We start from the raw sequence: 18,297 nt of genomic DNA on the forward strand, positions 1-18,297 counted from the left end.
CGTTATCATGACTGTGTTACTGTCATTCCTGCCACAACAGCGACCTGCTCCCACACACCCCCCGAATTCACAGAGCAGCGGGCTCATTGAGGAGAGCCCCAGGCAGGAGGCAGGGCTGAGGTTATTAACAGGACTTGGGAGGGTCTAGTGACATCACTGAGCAAACATCTATATCAAAGATTTCTATTCTTTCCTTCTTCCAAGGAAGATTAGAATATCAAAGTCAATGGGAAAATACAACCAAATAATCCAACACAGGATTTTTTTTCCCAAACACAGTGTTGCCATATTATTATGTTTCAACACAGGAATTACATACAGCAACAAAAAGTATCTCTCTTCTTTCCTACTACAAAACTGTAATATCAGGCTGTCACTGTCTTTAGGTTAGTAAATAATCTTGAAGTATACTGAGTGTTTAAGCAAAAATACTGTTAGTGATCTTATTTAACATATAGTAATGATGAGATTATCTCCTGTAGATTGAATTGTGTTCAGGAGCTAGTTTCAGTAGAAAGATATAACAGTTTTGTAAAATAAAAAACAGGGAGCAGTCAACTAACTTTGTTTGAAGACTGAACTTACAGAATTGTGTTTTCACTACTCGTTATGAATGTGTGACACAGCTTTTTAATAGCTTTATATTCTGTACATGTAGTTAGGCAACAAATGCAAATGATAATTTTGCCATTTGAGAGTTCTAAATCCTGTAAACACAGTGCTAATTGTCCCAACAAATAAAGAATTCTGTAAACATAATCCTAAAATTGAAATAAGTATGGAATGAGGTAAACACACTTATTTTGGAGAAATTGCCTTTCATCTTTTTTCCTTTCTTGTGCTACATTCAAGGTCACTTCCTGAGTTGGTAGGAAGATAAGAAGGGAGAAAAGCATTTATCATCAGCTGCTAATCCATCGGCTCTGTCCTTTACCAACTCAGGAGTCCTATTTAGACCCACAAAGCTAGTTTGGCTGGGCCTTGCCAAGCCACATTAAGCAGCTGTGTAAAATGAATTTAAATGGCATGCATCAGAGTAAAATCTCTTCCACTGGGGCAGAAAATCAATGTTCGCCAACCAGCACGAGAAGATCAGATCTGCATTTCAGCCAGCAGCATCCAGATAGCTTCCTCAGAATACAGCACCTCCTCCTTAATTAAAAATAAGGAAAAGAAAGATGTTGGCGTGAGTCCGTAAATCATATGAAACCCACTTGGCAAAGGCTCATCTTTGCAGCCCCATTCCTGTTGCTCTGAGTTTTGCCGTTTGTGTTTACACTATTCTTTCTGAAAAAGAAAGAAAGTTTTATTTCTATTTTAAATCTCCCTTCCTTTGCAGTATATATAACCTGTTGTGCCCCACCCCCTTTTTTTATAGCGGAAGCTTGAATGTGAGAAAACATGTGTAGTACATGTTTCAGTGCTGGCGGTTAGGAAATTTGATTTTCAGCATCGTTTTTGCTTTACCTAACAGCTCCTCGCAGCAAATTATGTTTTTGCTTTTGTTTTCTCTCCTCATGGATAGCTCTGTGAGGTTAAAGTTAGGTTGGCAACTTGAAAAGGCAGTTCACTAAATGGCAGTTTTTAGGGAAGAAGTAGCTCAAACCTTTCAAAAACACAGTATTCAGAATTTGTTATGATGACTTCTTTCTCAAGTCAGAATCCTGAAGGGCCTAAAGCCTATGAGGGAATCTGAGAAAGACAGATTTGAGATGAAGGGAGGGAGTGAGCATGTGAGAGAGAGAGTGTGTATGGGTGTGTGTGTGCGTGTACATTTAGAGACAGAAAGCTAACTGCAGAAATGAAGGATTATGGCAGTTATGCTTCAGGGTTTCTCAACTAGTTGGATGTAAGATAGTTTAGAGAAAAAACAAAACAGATTTAACTAGTTTTGCTAATTCCTTCTTTAAGGGTGACACTGAGCGTGAAACTGCTGCCTTGAGTGTTTAAGGAACGTGGATGAATCAATTTTTGTCACCTTTTGAGTGAGGGACTCCCTCATTTTGATTTTCAGACAATTTATAATAGAATGTTATGAATCTTACTGTTCAGTTACTAGGTTAGCTGCATAATACTGGCCAGTAAGTTGAAATGAACAGTTTGTATGTAATATCTGTCCAGGGTAGCCCCCCATACACACTTGATATACTTTTTACTCAGAAGATGCCTTGCCGTATTCAGTTTTAAAACATTTCTAGATAATGTTCTGTTCTTTTGAAGCCATGAGAAGCAGAGAGTGGGAAACATGAGTTGTCATACTAAAAGCCTAGTCAGAGCTGGCAGATGACGTTCATATTCAGTCCAATTCTGACGGCAGTGTGTAGCATCACTTTGGAAGAATTCTGAGACATTGTCGAAGTGCAGGCGAGCCAAAGTTGGCCAGCAGTTTAGGAAAGATGTTGACTTACTGCTTCTAAAGAAGCATTTCCATGAATCCCAAGCTGTAACATAGTCCTTCATATTTGTTGAATGATTGACCTCTATGCTTAACACACATATACACACATGTGAAATCAATTTTCCTCAGTCATTTAGTGTGTTTTGCTTTCATTCATTCATTCATTCTAGGTGCCACCCGCCTGGTATTGTCCAGCAACTGACATTTTTGCTCAATACAGCTGATCTGTGGATTTGGATATTTCTGCATTACCCAGATTTTTTTTTTTTTTTTCTTAGAAATGAGCTCCAAGGAATATGCATGATTTCAGTGAATTTACAGAAGGCCTGGCAAGCCCTAGATCTTTAGGCCATGGTAGATTTGGATTCCTTGAAGTCAGCCAGCCCGAGCACCTCCTGTAGCTCAACGTTAATCAAGTCTCTAGTGGCTTGAGATGGTTTGTGTCAAAGTCCTGGCACAGAACTTTAGTAATGTTTTCATCAGAATCGGTTCAAAGAGGATGTAGAGTTCCACTTGTACAGTAATAGAATTTTAGAGCTGGAAGGACTTTAGATGTCATCCAGTCTGTACCCCTCAGTTTTATGATGAGGGAAACCAAGACCTACAACATTACTGCCCACGGTTATTTAGTTAGTTACAGGAGGGGCAAAGCAGACCCCCAGGGCCGGTCTGGACCTATTGCTCTTCTTGCTACTTAGTGCTGTCTCTTTAGATTTTCTTTAAAAAAAAAAAAAGAAAAAGTTCTCTTAATTTTCGTTCCCTGTCATATCCAAAGGCAAATCTACTATTAGAAAGCAAATATTCATCAGTGTCTTACTGGCGACCCACCTTTATGTGCTGAGGTCTGGACTACTAGTCTTCACCGGAGGCTCCGTTGCAGCTGGAAGGAAGGCTGTGTTCTGCTCCCCACACAGACTCGCTGCGCATCACAGGGAGTTTGTTTCTGGAGCCACACACCTCCTGAGATGGAGTGACAGTTTACTTGGTGGCACACAGTTGGGCTTGAATTTCTATCCTTTTCACCCTTTGATTGCCTGCCAATTACGCTTTAACATTTTGCATTTATTCTTGAGACTGGAGTGTAGCTGTTGAAGTAAGAATTCTGAGCCGTGCAAGAATAGAAACAGAAGTTGGCATTTTTACAAATGCATACATTTTCGTGATGCTGTTACAAGCCATATCTGTCATCCTTTTCTGTCCCTGAGAAACTCCCCAGTGGACTAACTGAATATCAGATGGAGGAAAACTCTCAGACTGCTTAGTTTTTTTTTTTCTGTTTTTTTTTTTTTTAAGGAGCAAAAATGAGTCAGTTTGAAGTCTCATTTCTCCTGTCTAGAAGGAATTATTATTCTGAATATCACAACCCTGAGTCTGGAGACCTACATTTTAATTCTTTCTTAAGTCATACTGAAAGATCAGATAACTGAAATCTAAATGCTTTTGTTTTTAGTAAGGTAGGAGATTAGAGATTTTAATTAATACTGTTTTTCAGTCTTAGCCACTCTTTAACAAGGTGAATAAATTTCATGAAGTCTTGGTAGCTGGGTCAGTAGCAACCTAACTCTTGGTGTTGACATGGCTGACTATTCTATGAGAGTCTCAGCAGTGGTTTCTCTGCTTGAAAACAGCACACACACACCCAGGTGGGTTGGTGTGTCCTCGTGGGCCTCCGTAGGCGCTTATGTCTGTCTTATGTGCATGTGCACACACACACATGCACACACCTTCCAGCAACTATTCTTTAGTGAGGTGTATTTATAATTCATTTTCCCTGTTGCTATTTGCCAGCAAGGCACTTTTTCTCTATTATTTCCTTGAAGCCAGTATGACGCAGTTCTGCTGGGCAAGGAGCCACTGATGTGGAAACATAGTAATGGAGATGGTGCATTAATGTGTCAAAGAGAAGGAGAAGAAACGTATGTGTGTCAGGCCTCAGCTACATTGGGCTTGAAGAGGTCTGAGTGATTTGTGTTAACTAAGAATTTAGCCCTTTGGATTTTGGCCAATTAGGTTTTAAAATAATAGCTATGATTTGAAAAGCCATGTTATTGAAAGACAAAGCAAAAAGATTTCAAAGACTTAAATAGAGTTTTAATTTTTGCAATTAAATACAAGCCTTTGCTTTAACATCTAAACATTATGCTTTCATTTATAGCTCCTTTTTTTTTCAAAATTAAGAATTTGAATGAATATTATTATGTTGATATTTTAAGATTATGATTTCAAACAAATCTTTCAGTTTCAAAATTACTATGGCAGCCATAAACCACGTTTATTAGTCTTCAAATTAAAAAAAAATTATTAAAACATAGTTTTTAAAAGACCAGGAGAAATTGTTTTTTAAAGTTTAATGAGATCCAGGGAATCAAAGTATGAAATGTACAGCAAACCTTTTAATAGACTAGAGTCTGTGAAGTTCCTTAAATGACTGGATATTATCTAGAGAGATTTTTAAATAAACACAGACACCCTCACCCCAGCCTCACACCAGGTGAGGCTCATGAGCCTGTGTTTATTGTTATAAACTGGGGGATCCTGGTGTGGGGACCAGCGCAGTTCTGGGGCCTGCGTTAGGGATTCCTGCAGCTGAAGAGCCCTAATGAAAAACACGGAGGGAGGAGGCAGGACAAGCCCGAGCTCAGGTGACCTGTGCTTTGTACCTGGTAGACACTGGCTGAAGACAACACTGGACCAGGGCTGGGGACACTGGGTAGAATTAGGAGAGACTGATGTTTAAATAGACCTGATACCTTAACTCAGGCTTAGGCGATCTTTTGTCTCATTTTCTACCTCCGAGTATCCTCTCACATAACAGTATCTTCCTGATACTCTGTGATATTCCGAGCTCCCCTCCATACCTAGACCTGCCTTCTCAGGAGGTCTCCCATCCATGTCCCAGTCTGAACCTCTTACAGGGCCTCTTAGAGGGTGCCATCCTTACAGCCTAAGAGAGCTCACAGTGACATATGTATTGGGTTGGGGCTCTCATTAACCAGATGGGTCTCCCATCGGTGGAGTGCATGCCCCTTTTTACTCGTCCAGGCCACTTGTCTTCATGTCTGACCTCATGGGCCTCGTGACATCTCTGCCTCCACATACCACATACTTATACCGGACAAACAGATTAGCATATCTGGAATCAGCATTGCAGTCCACCCATGAAAAAATCAGCAATGCAGCCCAGTCAGTCCCAGCTGTTCAGAGTTGTTCAAGTGTGGCTGTTGAGCGATCACGAATATGTCAGGTAGTACTGCTGGCCTCAGCCCCAACCTGCGGGGCTCTCAGGCTGAAACCCGGAAGTGTCAAGTGGTTCCCAGCCTGAAATCTCATAACTTCAACAGAGCTTTGAACTGAAGGCAACAGGAAGAGTTTATAAGTGGTGAAGAAGATGTGATCCAGTCTGGGGCAGGGGAGGTGTCGCCGGTGACCGTGTGAAGATCATGGGTGGAGAGGACGCTGGATTCTCTGACAGCTCAGAGGACCTCTCAGCTGGTAGCAGTGAGGCTGTGGGAGCAACTCCCTGCGGCTGTCCTGATCTTGACCTTCATTCTTATTTTGAGCTCCATTTCCATCGCATAGATTAAAATACCCAACTGTAAGGTGGTGCCATTGGTAAAGAATCTACCTCCCAATGCAGGAGATGCAAGAGATGCGGGTTCAATCCCTGGATTGGGAAGATCTCCTGGAATATGAATGGCAGCCCACTCCAGTAGCCTTGCCTGAAAAATTCCATGGGCAAGAGGAGCCTGGCAGAGTACAGTTGATGGAGTCACAAAGAGTCAGATAAGACTGAGCAACATAAGATTTTGTCCCTGTTAACTCTTAGTGGAATGGTTTTGACTGTAAAAAACCTACCAGGAAGAACTTGCTGGATCCTGCCCCTCCTGCTTCTTTGAGCAGCTGGGACAGACATAAAGAACTATAGTTTTGCTCCGCTGTTAGGCCTTTCCTGCCACATTTTTACCCTAATTTTGAATAGTGTTAGACCACAACAAATTAAGTAACTTTGTAGTATTGATATGCTTCCTGACACTGCAGCCCTGGACAAGTGCATTCCTCATTAGAGGGTTTTAGAGTGTTGCTGTGGTAAAGCATATGAAATGCAGATCTCAGGACTCAAATTCTGTTTATTTTTCAGCCAACAGACTGGTCCACTAGAGTCTAAGAAGTCTAAGAATGGTCCATTGGGGTCTAAGAGGTCTTAAGAATGGTCTGTTAGGATCTAAAAAGTCTGAATATGCATGAGATCTGTGCCCTCTTGGTTGTCCCCTCCAAAACAGTACACGGGTCAGCTCGTTTCCAGCTACTCATTGGCTCCTCGTTGCCTGTCGTGCTGGTTTGCTCCCTGTGTGCGAGGTGCCCATACCTCCAAGGAGACCTATTCCTGAGTCAGCTCTCTCTCCCTTATGGCTTGTACACATGCAGGCAGTGTCTTGGTATGAGGCTGGGAACTCCTGTCACTGGAAAAGAATAGTCCCCTTTATAAGTCATTGGAGATCTTGAGTGGTGTTATGATCTCAAGATAAACTTTCTTAAAACAAAGATCTTGAATATCATGCAGTTAAAATGGGGCACTTTTTTCTTTCTATGGGGGACATCGGAGGCAACTCATTTTTTCTTTCCCAAGGTTCAGCACATCCCATTTTTACCAGACAAGGGAACTGTGCACTAGCTATGGCTTGTTAGAGGCTGCTCGGAAGCCACAGGTGCCAGCATCCACAACGGTCTGGGGTCACCTCTTGCCCCAGGAAAGACAGGTTTGGGGCCCAGTGCTGCCCCTGTGGCTTTCTTAACACCCTGCACTTCAGTTCAGTTCAGTCTCTCAGTCGTGTCCGACTCTTTGCGACCCCATGGACTGCAGCATGTCAGGCCACCCTATCCATCACCAACTCCCAGAGCTTATTCAAACTCAAATCCACTGAGTCGGTGATGCCATCCAACCATCTCATCCTCTGTCGTCCCCTTCTCCTCCCACCTTCAATCTTTCCCAGCATCAGGGTCTTTTCAGATGAGTCAGTTCTTCGCATCCGGTGGCAAAAGTATTGGAGTTTCAGCTTCGGCATCGGTCCTTCCAAGGAATATTCGGAACTGATTTCCTTTAGAATGGGCTGGTTGGATCTCCTTGCAGTCCAAGGGACTCTCAAGAGTCTCCTCCAATACCACAGTTCAAAAGCATCAATTCTTCGGCGCTCAGCTTTCTTTATAGTCCAACTCTCACACTTGCACTTGAGAGAAGCATTGATGTCAAAATCTCTGAAGGTAGCATCTTCAAAAGGGAGACTTTTAGTCATTTTTGTATGATTGCCAGTAAACATTTCGTAATAACAGAACAGTGGGCTGAACAAACCAAAATCAACTTTGAGATGAAGAGAACATTCTTAGTTATCAATTACCAAACTTCAGGCAGCCAGAGAGTTTTTGCATTTTCCTCACACCCCGATGAGGAAGTCTCTCGCTTCAGAAGCCTAGAGCTCTGTTTGTTCTCCTGGCTGCTTTGTGAAACAAGGTGAAGACCAGTCAGTGGCTTTGGGAACAACTGAAACCAGTTACCTGCACTGAGGCAAAAAGGAAGTACTAAATCTCAAAATTGCACAACTGGTGGCATTTTCGATTGAGTGCCAGGAGCAGGACTGATAACAGGTTAGAGCCCTCTGAGAAGTCTGCACGGAGTAGTTAACAAAAAAGGAAACGAGCTTTCTGATGTGGGCTTTTAGGCAGTTCAGGATGGCATGTGCGGGATCCCTCCGTGCTTGGCCGTAACAACCTCACTGAGATGCGGGGTGAAGGAGACAGGGAGACAAGCAGCAGGAACGCTTCAGGCCCAGGCAGGCCCTGTGGGCACCACCGTGTTACACAAGCCCACGGTAGAGACCTGCATAGGAGAAATTCCACTCAGAAGAGTTATCTGCAAACGTGCACTCACGAAAGATGGTTCTGGAGAACAGGCTAACAGTCATCACCCCCTCTACTGAGAGGGCCTTCTTCATAGAGATGTCAAGTGTTATTACACTCCTCTTTGCCCACCCTTAAAGGAAAAGAACTTAAATGTATCCATTACCAAAGGGTTTGCGGGTTTATTAATTCATAGCTGGGAAATGACTGACAACTGTTACTCTAACCAGTTTGTTGCTGGCATCATACCCATTTCCATTCTCTCTAAGGGAATAGGCTGCCTTGGAAAGAGAATCATGTTCACAACAAGGGAAGACCTTAGACGACAGATCAAGAAGCCTTGTAAAAGGCATCTCTGCCTAGGGAGGAAGGATGAATATATGAAGGGACTCACCAGACTTCAGACTTGTGTCTCCAGCTGCCTTTTGGCCGTTGCCTCGGGCAGCTCAAGGGCAGCTCAGACCCCACGTTTCTTTCCCCCCAGTGTCTGACTCATCACCAGGTGCTGCCAGGTTACCTGTAAGGTAGCGCTCAGCCTCCCGTTGGTCCCCACTCAGCCCAGCTCCACACCACCCTGTTGCCCTGTGTTCACACCTCCCGCCTCAGGTGTGCCCACAGAGGACCACGCCTTTGAAATAAATACACATACCTTTGCTGCCATTTCTCCCATTTAAAACCCCTCACCTCTGTCAGCTCCTCTGAGGGTACAGGCAGAACCTCACAGAACCAAAGCCTCGTGTGACCTGGCCCTTCCGTCCTCCTCATCTCTTTTGTCTCCTCTCCTCCCCTCACCTGATTAAGTCCCATTCCATCCCTCAGATCTCACCTGAGGAGATCCCTTCCTCAGGGGACACGCCCTGACCTTCTCAGGTGGGCCTGTCGATGCCTAAGGCGCTCCTCCTGCCTTCCCCGCCTTTCTCCTTCACCTCTCAGTGAAACTGTTTGCATCCGCATAAGCATCCCCAGTGCTCACCCTTCCCCATGATCCACCCAGTGTGCTTGCCGTGGGCCACTCCCGGCTCTGGTGCCTGACTTCTGTTGGCTTTTGTCCAGGCCCCCGGTGTGCTCCTTCCTCCCCCGCCCCCACACCCATCGTGAACACGTGACTCTATCAGCTACGCAGAGGGCATTTCTGATTAATTTTGTTATTGTATTGATAGCATGTCTTCCTGAGTGAAAAGGGTGCGAGTTTTATTAAAAGTAGCATGTGGCTGTGCATCTTCCCAGGAGCCTACAGTTTTTTAAGTCATTGGCACTCGCGTTTGTTCTTTGTCTCAGGTTTAGTGGTGTCGGTGCCACTTTACCTTCACAGGGTTGATGTCTAGCCAGAGCAACTGGCTTGTTGAGATTATAACATGATTTCACCCCTAGAACTGTAGTTGTGTTTGTTATGAAAGGTGCATTCATGGATTAGCCACACCAAAAGTGGGCTACAGCTCAGACAGCTTTTGCTTTCCTTCTGATTGTGTTGTTTTGGGGGCAGAGCTAGTGATTTTCACTCTAAAGATATTAGATTTAGAATACAGTAAGTCCACTACATATAAACAGGTTTCATTCCAAGAGGGTGTTCATAAGTCCAGTTGGTTCATAAATCCACAAAGTAAGTTTGTAAGTCCAAGCTGCAGTTTCACTCATGCCTTATGTTGATGACACACATGTTCACATCTTTGATACTTTGCAACTTGAAGGTTCATATGTAAAGGACTCACTCTAATCTTGACTCAATGTGTCCCTCTTGGTATTGGTTTGGATGAGCTGCTGTGTAACTTAGGTTGCAAGTCTGTTTCACCAGTGATCTGGATATATACGTGCAAAATTTGTGTTTATAAAACAGTTGAAATAGGGCATCCTGTGTGATGTTGTGTATGCGATGGGAGCTCTCCAAGAATAAACTGCTTAAATTGGGCTTTTCAGAGTTTCAGGTTCCTGGTTCTGATAGCTTTGGGTTTTAAGTGAGAAAGTGCCCTAAATTTCAGTGAAAGTCTCATTTAATTTGTCAGTCAGCAATCTTTTCTGGCTTTATAACTTAAACTATATTTCTGGCTTCGTAACTTAAACTATCTCCATAGTGACAGTTTGGAGATACGTGTGTTTGGTGGTCATGCCATTCTCCAGTAAAGCATGCTCTTTTTGAGCATAACTCAGGAATGATGTCTCCAGTACTGGAACTCTTCAGAGTGGAGCTTCCCTCCATGTGTCTTTGCCACTGGGGCTTTATAAAGTGACTTCACTCACAAGGTGTCTGTTTCCAACATATTTCTTCTGTCTGCCCTGGTGGTTTAGTCGCTAAGTCATGTGCAACTCTTACTACCCCATGGATTACAGCCCACCAGGCTCCTCTGTCCATGGGATTCTCCAGGCAAGAATACTGGAGTGGGTTGCCATTTCCTTCTCCAGGGGAATCTTCCTGACCCAGGAATCGAACCCAGGTCTCCTGCACTGCAGGCAGATTCTTTACCAACTAAGCTACAAAGGAGACCCTCTGTCTGCCCCTACTCTTCTCCAAAGAGCTGTGTCAGAAATCAGTTCATTCTCAAAATGAACATTTTACATGTTCCAGTCTATCCCTGTTAAAAGAATAGTAGTGAATGCTAAAACAATATGACCTAAATATTCTTTTAAAACACCAGAATCATCTACAGACTTTATTTTACTTTACATTTTATTGTAGTTGACTTTAAAATACAATATTTAGAAATGTGTGGTTACTCTTTATTGGATTTCATACTTATATTTCACCTGCTAAATTCAGACTGTGGTGGGAAGCTGTGTTCTCCTTTCTGTTTTCACAGTGAACCATTGGAAATGGTCGCTTTAAAAATCTGTGTTTGCTTCCGGGATTTTTCCCACAGAGCCAGCCCATTATTGGCAGATTTATGTGTCTTGTCTGAGAAATCTCCCACGTGAATAAAAGGAGGATCTGTGAAAACCTGCTGGTGTGTGTGTAGACTGAGGAACAGGGAGAAACAGTGCTGGATGGAAGTGTAAACGGGCAGGCTCTGCATCTGAATTATTCAATTATTCTCGTTGTGATGACCTCCTTCTTGTCATGGAATGACAGATCTTAGACACCTAGATCTAGTCCCAGCTGAAGACTGATTAAAGTTCCTTTGGTTCATTCTGCAAGTCCACGCTTCTAAATGACAGCCCTGCACATCACATCTCAACACTTCCAGACTGGGGGGTCATGCCAGGCTGTACCCTGGCCCAGCCAGCACAGGGCCATGTAGTAAGTGCCTTGTGGTTTGTGGAGCCATCAACAGTCATTTTCACAGGACGCAGTCCAGTAGCCGCCTCAGCAGCATAACAGCAACAAAAAGTTATTTTCAGGTGTTTATCAGCCCACCCCCCTCAGACGTTACTGGGCCTCCATTGCCATAGCCGTTGTGGGTAAGGGATCTGTGGCATCAGGAGCGCATCATTCATGATAAAAACCATCTGAGCCCATAGACCCGCTAGAAACCGCAGCCCAGCAGTTCACAGACCCGAAGATCAAGGTGGGCCCCTTTGCTGTTCCATTTGGGTAGCATTCTATGTTAAAAATGTTTCCCTTATGTGAATTTGTATTTGTGGCTGTTTTTGTTTTGTTGCTCTTGTTTCCTTTTGAAAAAAGGAACTGTCTGGTGACTATTTTGCGCTCCTGATTCTGTTCGGAGCACTCCACATGTTGCAGTGTCAGAAAGAGCTGGAAGTCCATGAGCACTGCCTGTGGTCCTGGGAGCAGTCATTGGCTCAGCTGCGTCAGCTTTCTGTCATGAGCCCTGGAAATGCTCTTGTCGGAGGCTCCACAGTAGTTGGAGCACTCAGCCTAATCAGAGAGGCTACCATCTTCTATTTCCTTCCAAAAAACAAATTGTCTCCATTTCCAAAATTCAACAGAGGCCATTGAAAGCTCTTTTTTAGTATAAAGCCCATTTTGCTTGTTCAAAATTACCAATAGTCTTGGCAGTGGTTTCCAGAGCAGTCATGAATAGAGTTTCTTCTGTGATGATGACAGACTGGCTGTCTCCCCCACTTAGACAGGTGGCCAAGTGTGTGCTCGTGAGCACGAAAGCCCTGGTCTCCTGGGAGGCTCGTTTCCTTCTCAGCTCCTTCCTGCTTGGATACCACCCAGGAGGCCTGTAGCCCCCAGGATAAGTGCCTTCCTTGAGGTCAGTGTCCAGGGGTTGATCTGTCCACTTCCACCACCTCTCACTGTGTCCACCTCACTGAGTGAGCCCTCCAGGAACCTAGAGAAAAGCACCGCTCTGGTTTGTCCCTTCCTACAACAGAAGAGGGCGGCAGAGGATGAGATGGTTAAATGGCATCACCAACTCAATGGACATGAGTTTGAGCAAACTCCAGGAGACAGTGAAGGAAGGACAAGGAAGCCTGGAGTTCTACAAGTCCATGGGGTCGCAAAGAGTTGGACCCTACTGAGCAACTGTGTAACAACAGCAACAATACAACAAAACAGAAGTGTGGCAGACCCAAGGAAGGGACGTGGCAGGCTGCCTTGTGCCATGGAGAGTCTGCTGTGCCGGGGGGCCCTGAGAGACGATATATAGTATACTGGTCTGTGAGCAGGCTTAGGGGCTTCTCCTTCTGCCACTTACTAGCTGTGTGTCTTCAGGCAAGTTTTTTAATCTCTCTGATCCTTATTTTCTTGCTGTTTGTGACCATAATGCTACCTCCTTTCCTCCAGGAACTTAAAAAATTCCATGTATAAAGTACCTAGAAATCATGTTGGGCATATTTGTCAGTACTTAATAAATTACTAATATTTATCATCATTATCAGTTCCTCCATGTTCATGTGTAACACTGGGCTCAGAGCTTTCCTCCTGGATCCCAGTGACAGTGGATAGTGTCACTAGTGACAGAGTCAAGAGCCCTGGCTTTTCAGTCTGACTTTTAAAGCCAGAGGCATAGTTTCATTGAGGACCATTGTAACCAGTAGCTGACATCCACTGCACGGACCTTTAAATCTTAAACTTTTTGTTATTTTTAAAACCTGTTATGTGCACTTTCATCATCTTATGGTGATTGAAGATGCAGACTTGGGGGAGAAATAATAGAATTGGGCCTTTGAGGTTACTTAATTTAACCATCTGCCTGGTGGATTTTATACTCTGATTCTTTTTTTTTCCACCTCAGTTGTAAACAAGTGTGCTTACGGAACTGTGAGTTTCATACACATGTTAGTTTCACCAAATGTGAAACTGAATTTGGTGGAAGCTTGAAAAGGTGGTCATCTATCCAAATGCCCATTCACAATGATAAAAACATTTTCTATCAATTCATTCATTTAACAAATACTTTTTAGTAGCTGTGATGTACTCATTTGTACTTCTCAAAAGGCATACATTAGAAGAGCCAAGACGTGAACCTAAATTATGTTAATATACAAAGGAAAGTGCAGAAGCTATAAAGCTATAAAAAGGCACAGAGTCTGGAGAAGGCAGAGCTTCCAGATCAGGGAATAAGGAGGGCCTTCGTAGAGGTGACCCCTAAACCTGTATTCTGAAGTTGGCTGAAACTTGAAAGCAGTCACTGAGTTGGAAGTAGTCTCCAGAAAACACAGCCTGTTCATAAGTCAAGGATGCTCTTCATCTGGTTTATCAGCTAAGAGAGAATGATCCCGATAGGTGCTACTTGTTTTCTTGTGAAACAGTTGCATAAATGCTAAATTGTCATGTTGAAAGAAAACACCTTAGAAGAGAACCAAAGATACTAAAGTTAATGCCAGTAGTCTACATTGTGGATGTTTAAAACCCTGACCATATTGGGATATGTTCATAGCTTCTGAGCAGTGTATTTATAAGTATTTGATGACTTAGAGATGAATCGGAAACCACTGGGTGATCTTAGACACATTATAATGACCTGCAGTCTAATGCCTACCATCTTCAGTTACCCAGAGGGGGACTTAGGTGAGCTGAGAATTCAAGGCAGAAATAACACTCCTTCCTCCCGGAGCCACACTCACATTAGCCTTTCAGCCGTCTAGGGTATTCCTTCCAAACCATCGTAAGTGTTAGTTTGTGTAGAATTTCTCTGAATGGTTGATATAATATTTAAAAGAAAGAAAAAACCACTCAAACCCTTGATACTTGGAATATTCAGCTAGACCAAGTTTGAACTTCTACCAAGCAGAAAGTTGAATCCACTGAAAATAGCTGCACTTAAAGAATAGTATTTTTTAATGACCTATGTTAATTTCTTAAGTAATCTCTTAAATTTTTTTTTTTACTGTTATGCATTAAGAACCACTAAATGACAGTTTAATGGAGGTGGAGGGGGTTGTAATCATAATTTGGAACAGATAAGCCAGGTGTCTGCATTTTTCAGTTCAGTTCAGTCGCTCAGTCATGTCCAACTCTTTGCGACACCATAGACTGCAGCACACCAGGCCTCCCTGTCCATAACCAACTCCCAGAGCTTGCTCAAACTCATGTCAATCGAGTCAGTGACGCCATCCAACCATCTCATCCTCTCGTGCCCTTCCCCTCCCACCTTCAATCTTTCCCAGCATCAGGATCTTTTCAAATAAGTCAGTTCTTCGCATCAGGTGGCCAAAGTGTTGGAGCTTCAACATCAGTCCTTCCAATGAATATTCAGGACTGATTTCCTTTAGGATGGACTGGTTGGATCTCCTTGCAGTCCAAGAGACTTTCAAGAGTCTTCTCCAACACCATAGTTCAGAAGCATCAATTCTTTATTGCTCAACTTTCTTTATGGTCCAACTCACATCCTTGCATGACTACTGGAGAAACCATAGCTTTGACTGTATGGGCCTTTGTCGGCAAAGTAATGTCTCTGCTTTTTAATATGCTGTCTAGGTTGGTCATAACTTTTCTTCCAAGGAGCAAGTGTCTTTTAATTTCATGGCTGTAGTCACCATCTGCAGTGATTTTGGAGCCCAAGAAAATAAAATCTGTCACTGTTTCCATTGTTTCCCCATCTATTTGCCATGAAGTGATGGGACCAGATGCCATGATCTTCGTTTTTTTGAATGTTAAGTTTTAAGCCAGCTTTTTCACTCTCTGCATTTTTAGCCCTCCTATCAGCTTTACTCCTAAGAGTAAATGTTAGTAGCCAAAACTTTGATAAGTTTTTTTTTAAAGTGTACTATTTACGTAAGAAAAGCTTGACTACCAACAGTGGAGTCTTTGCAAGATTTTGCAGTATTGCCATTATCTTTCTTTCTGTATCATAATTTTCCCGGGAAAATTAAACCACCGTGCTGTTCAAACCTCTCCCCCTACCTTTCCCTGCCTCATTACCAACAGTTAGAGGAATGACATTGTGTGACAGTTGTCTCCTTCGGTTCAAGGATTTTCCTCTTTGCAGGATTTAAGAGAAATTTGTCTTTCTCAGAACATAGGCACAAAACTAAGTCACTATAAAAATGAGTCTGCACAACAGTGGGGGGAGGGTTGACTGGGAGCCTCTTGGGTCACTTGTCTCCAGTATAAAAACTCCTTTGTTGTTGTTCAGTCACATGTCATGTTTAACTCTTTGCAGCCCCATGGACTCTGCAGCACACCAGGCTTCCCTGTCCTTCACTATCTCCTAGAGTTTGGTCAAACCCAGGTCCACTGAATCATTGATGCCATCCAACCGTCTCATCCTCGGTTGCTGCGTCCTCCTCCTGCCTTCAGTCTTTCCCTGCATCAGGGTCTTTTCCAGTGAGTCAGCTCTTTGCCTCAGGTGAACAGAGTATTGGAGCTTCAGCTTCAGTCCTTCCAATAAATATTCACGGCTGATTTCCTTTAGGAGTGACTGGTTTGATCTTCCTGCAGTCCAAGGGACTCTCAAGGGTCTTCTCCAGCACCACAATTCAGTAGCATCAGTTCTTCAGCAGTCAGCCTTCTTTATGGTCCAACTCTCACATCCATTCATGACTACTGGAAAAACTATAGCTTTGACTATACAGACAGACCTTTGTTGGCATAGTGATGTCTCTGCTTTTTAACACTCTGTCTAGGTTAGTCATTACTTTCCTTGCAGAGAGCAAGGGTCTTTTAATATTAGGGCTGCAGTCACCATCTGCAGTGATTCTGAAGTCCACGAAAGTAAAATCTGTCACTGCTTCCACTTTTTCAAACCCATTATAGGACCAGATGCCATGATCTTAGTTTTTGAATGTTGAGTTTTAAGCCAGCTTTTTGCCTCTCCTCTTTCACCCTCATCAAGAGGCTCTTTAGTTCCTCTTCACTTGCTGCATTAGAGTGCTATCATCTGCATATCTGAGGTTGTTGATATTTCTCCTGGCAATCTTGAAGTTCTACAAAAAGAAGTAGAAGTCTGATGTTTACTGTGTAATTTTAACATAGGGAAATTGATGTGTTTTTAATAGTACCTAATTGCACAATGTTAAAGGGAGTTTTGGAATTTCTTTCTCCAGTATTCATTATATCAGAAAATTTAGGTCAAAGAAAAAAATTTTTAAACAACATTTTCACACTGCCCACCTGCTTTTTATTTCTTGACCTTTGGTTTTTGATGCAAGGGGTATTCAGTCATGTTAATGAAGAGTCAAATCTTTTTAAATGTTAGAAATTAATTTTGCTTGCTTTTGTAATTCCTGTTCTTATTTCAAGTTCCCCCTTTCCTGTTCATATTCCTCTCTATAAATTATAACCCGGAACACCTGACAAGATTATTTGTGGAACTTATATTATTTGGAATTTTTACATAGTGCATTAAATAATTACTTAGCAGTAGAGTTCAGCCTTTTGCTTCAGGAAATAAATTGTTTTAAGGGAAGAAGAAAAATAACGGCCCCACCCCTTACATAATGGCTGCCACGGTGAGAAATGACTGCCGGGTAAGCTGCGGCTCCTGTGCATGGTCAGTATACGGATGCATGTGCTTTCTCTTCATGTAGGCAAGGCGGCTTTCCCGGCATGAATCAGAGTGGACTCATGGCTTCCAGCTCGCCCTACAGCCAGCCCATGAACAACAGCTCTGGGCTGATGAACACCCAGGCGCCCCCCTACAGCATGACGCCCAATATGGTGAACAGCTCAACAGGTAACCTTGGCAGCTCCCTGCTTCTGAGGGCTGCCCTCCCCATCCCCTCTTCTCCTCGTTGGTGTGCACCACTGAGAGTGTGGAAGCAACCCGAGCCGTCAGATCATTTGTGGAAAGGGGGGAAATACTGCTTCTCTTGGTTACTTGCTCCATCTATTAAGTCTTAGGAACATTACATTTTATGTAAATTATTTTATTCATTCTGTGTTTGTGTGATATGTGGATGTATTTCAAGTGTCATTGGAGATTGCTTGCAAAGTATTTACATACACTAAGCTCTCTTTATCTTTGGACATTATTGGAAGATCCCATGACAAAGTCTGTAGTCTCTGTTTGCTGGTGGTGGAGATAAGCATTAAAATTCATATCTCAAAGGAAATGATTGAAGGGTAGGACAAGGTGGTATTTGAAAGAGGGTTTTGTTCTTTTTTTTTTTTTTTTCCGTTTAGGGAAACTCACCTTTAAATGTATGCATGAAAATAGTTGTTGTTAAAAAGTGCTATTTGTAGACTCTGTTGAGAAATCATGCATTTTTTAACAATTTGTTTTAAATTTTTCATGACACTTAATTTTTTCAGAATACTCCATGATCTCAATAATCTTAGCGAATCTCATCTGATTAGTGGACTAAGAGTGTTCTAGCAGTTTATGGAAGTAACAAGAATGTCTAAAACTGTGCACATGTTCCACATTGTTAGACCCCTTAGGTCCTGAACCACCTCCTTAAAATCCATCTAAGTATCCAGCGATGATGAGCACTGCTCTTTAAATGAGAAAATGCTGACGTGTTTCACTTGACCTGTTAACTTTTTCTGACACCTACATTTTGGGTAGGATTCCCCCTGTAGTTAATCTGGAGCTTTGCGTAGCCAACTGTGTGTCCTGCAGTGCTTTACGATGTGTTAGGAAAATCTCGTGGAGTCAGAAGCTGGGCTCCCACTTATTAACCTTTTTTCATTTCCTCTGCCTTCCGCCACCTTTCTGACCTCT

At 42.9% G+C, this 18,297-nt stretch overlaps 1 protein-coding gene across 1 annotated transcript in view; it reads left to right on the forward strand.

The window, feature by feature from the left end:
• The window catches only part of ARID1B (AT-rich interaction domain 1B), a 410,189-nt gene that overhangs the window by 351,345 nt on the left and 40,547 nt on the right, over positions 1-18,297 (forward strand). Inside the window, exon 9 of the mRNA XM_043456854.1 lies at positions 17,162-17,307. Coding sequence (XP_043312789.1) covers positions 17,162-17,307 — 146 coding nt within the window. The remainder of the gene's footprint in view (positions 1-17,161; positions 17,308-18,297) is intronic.

This window comes from Cervus canadensis, chromosome 33, assembly GCF_019320065.1.
Source record: "Cervus canadensis isolate Bull #8, Minnesota chromosome 33, ASM1932006v1, whole genome shotgun sequence".
NCBI lineage: Eukaryota > Metazoa > Chordata > Mammalia > Artiodactyla > Cervidae > Cervus > Cervus canadensis.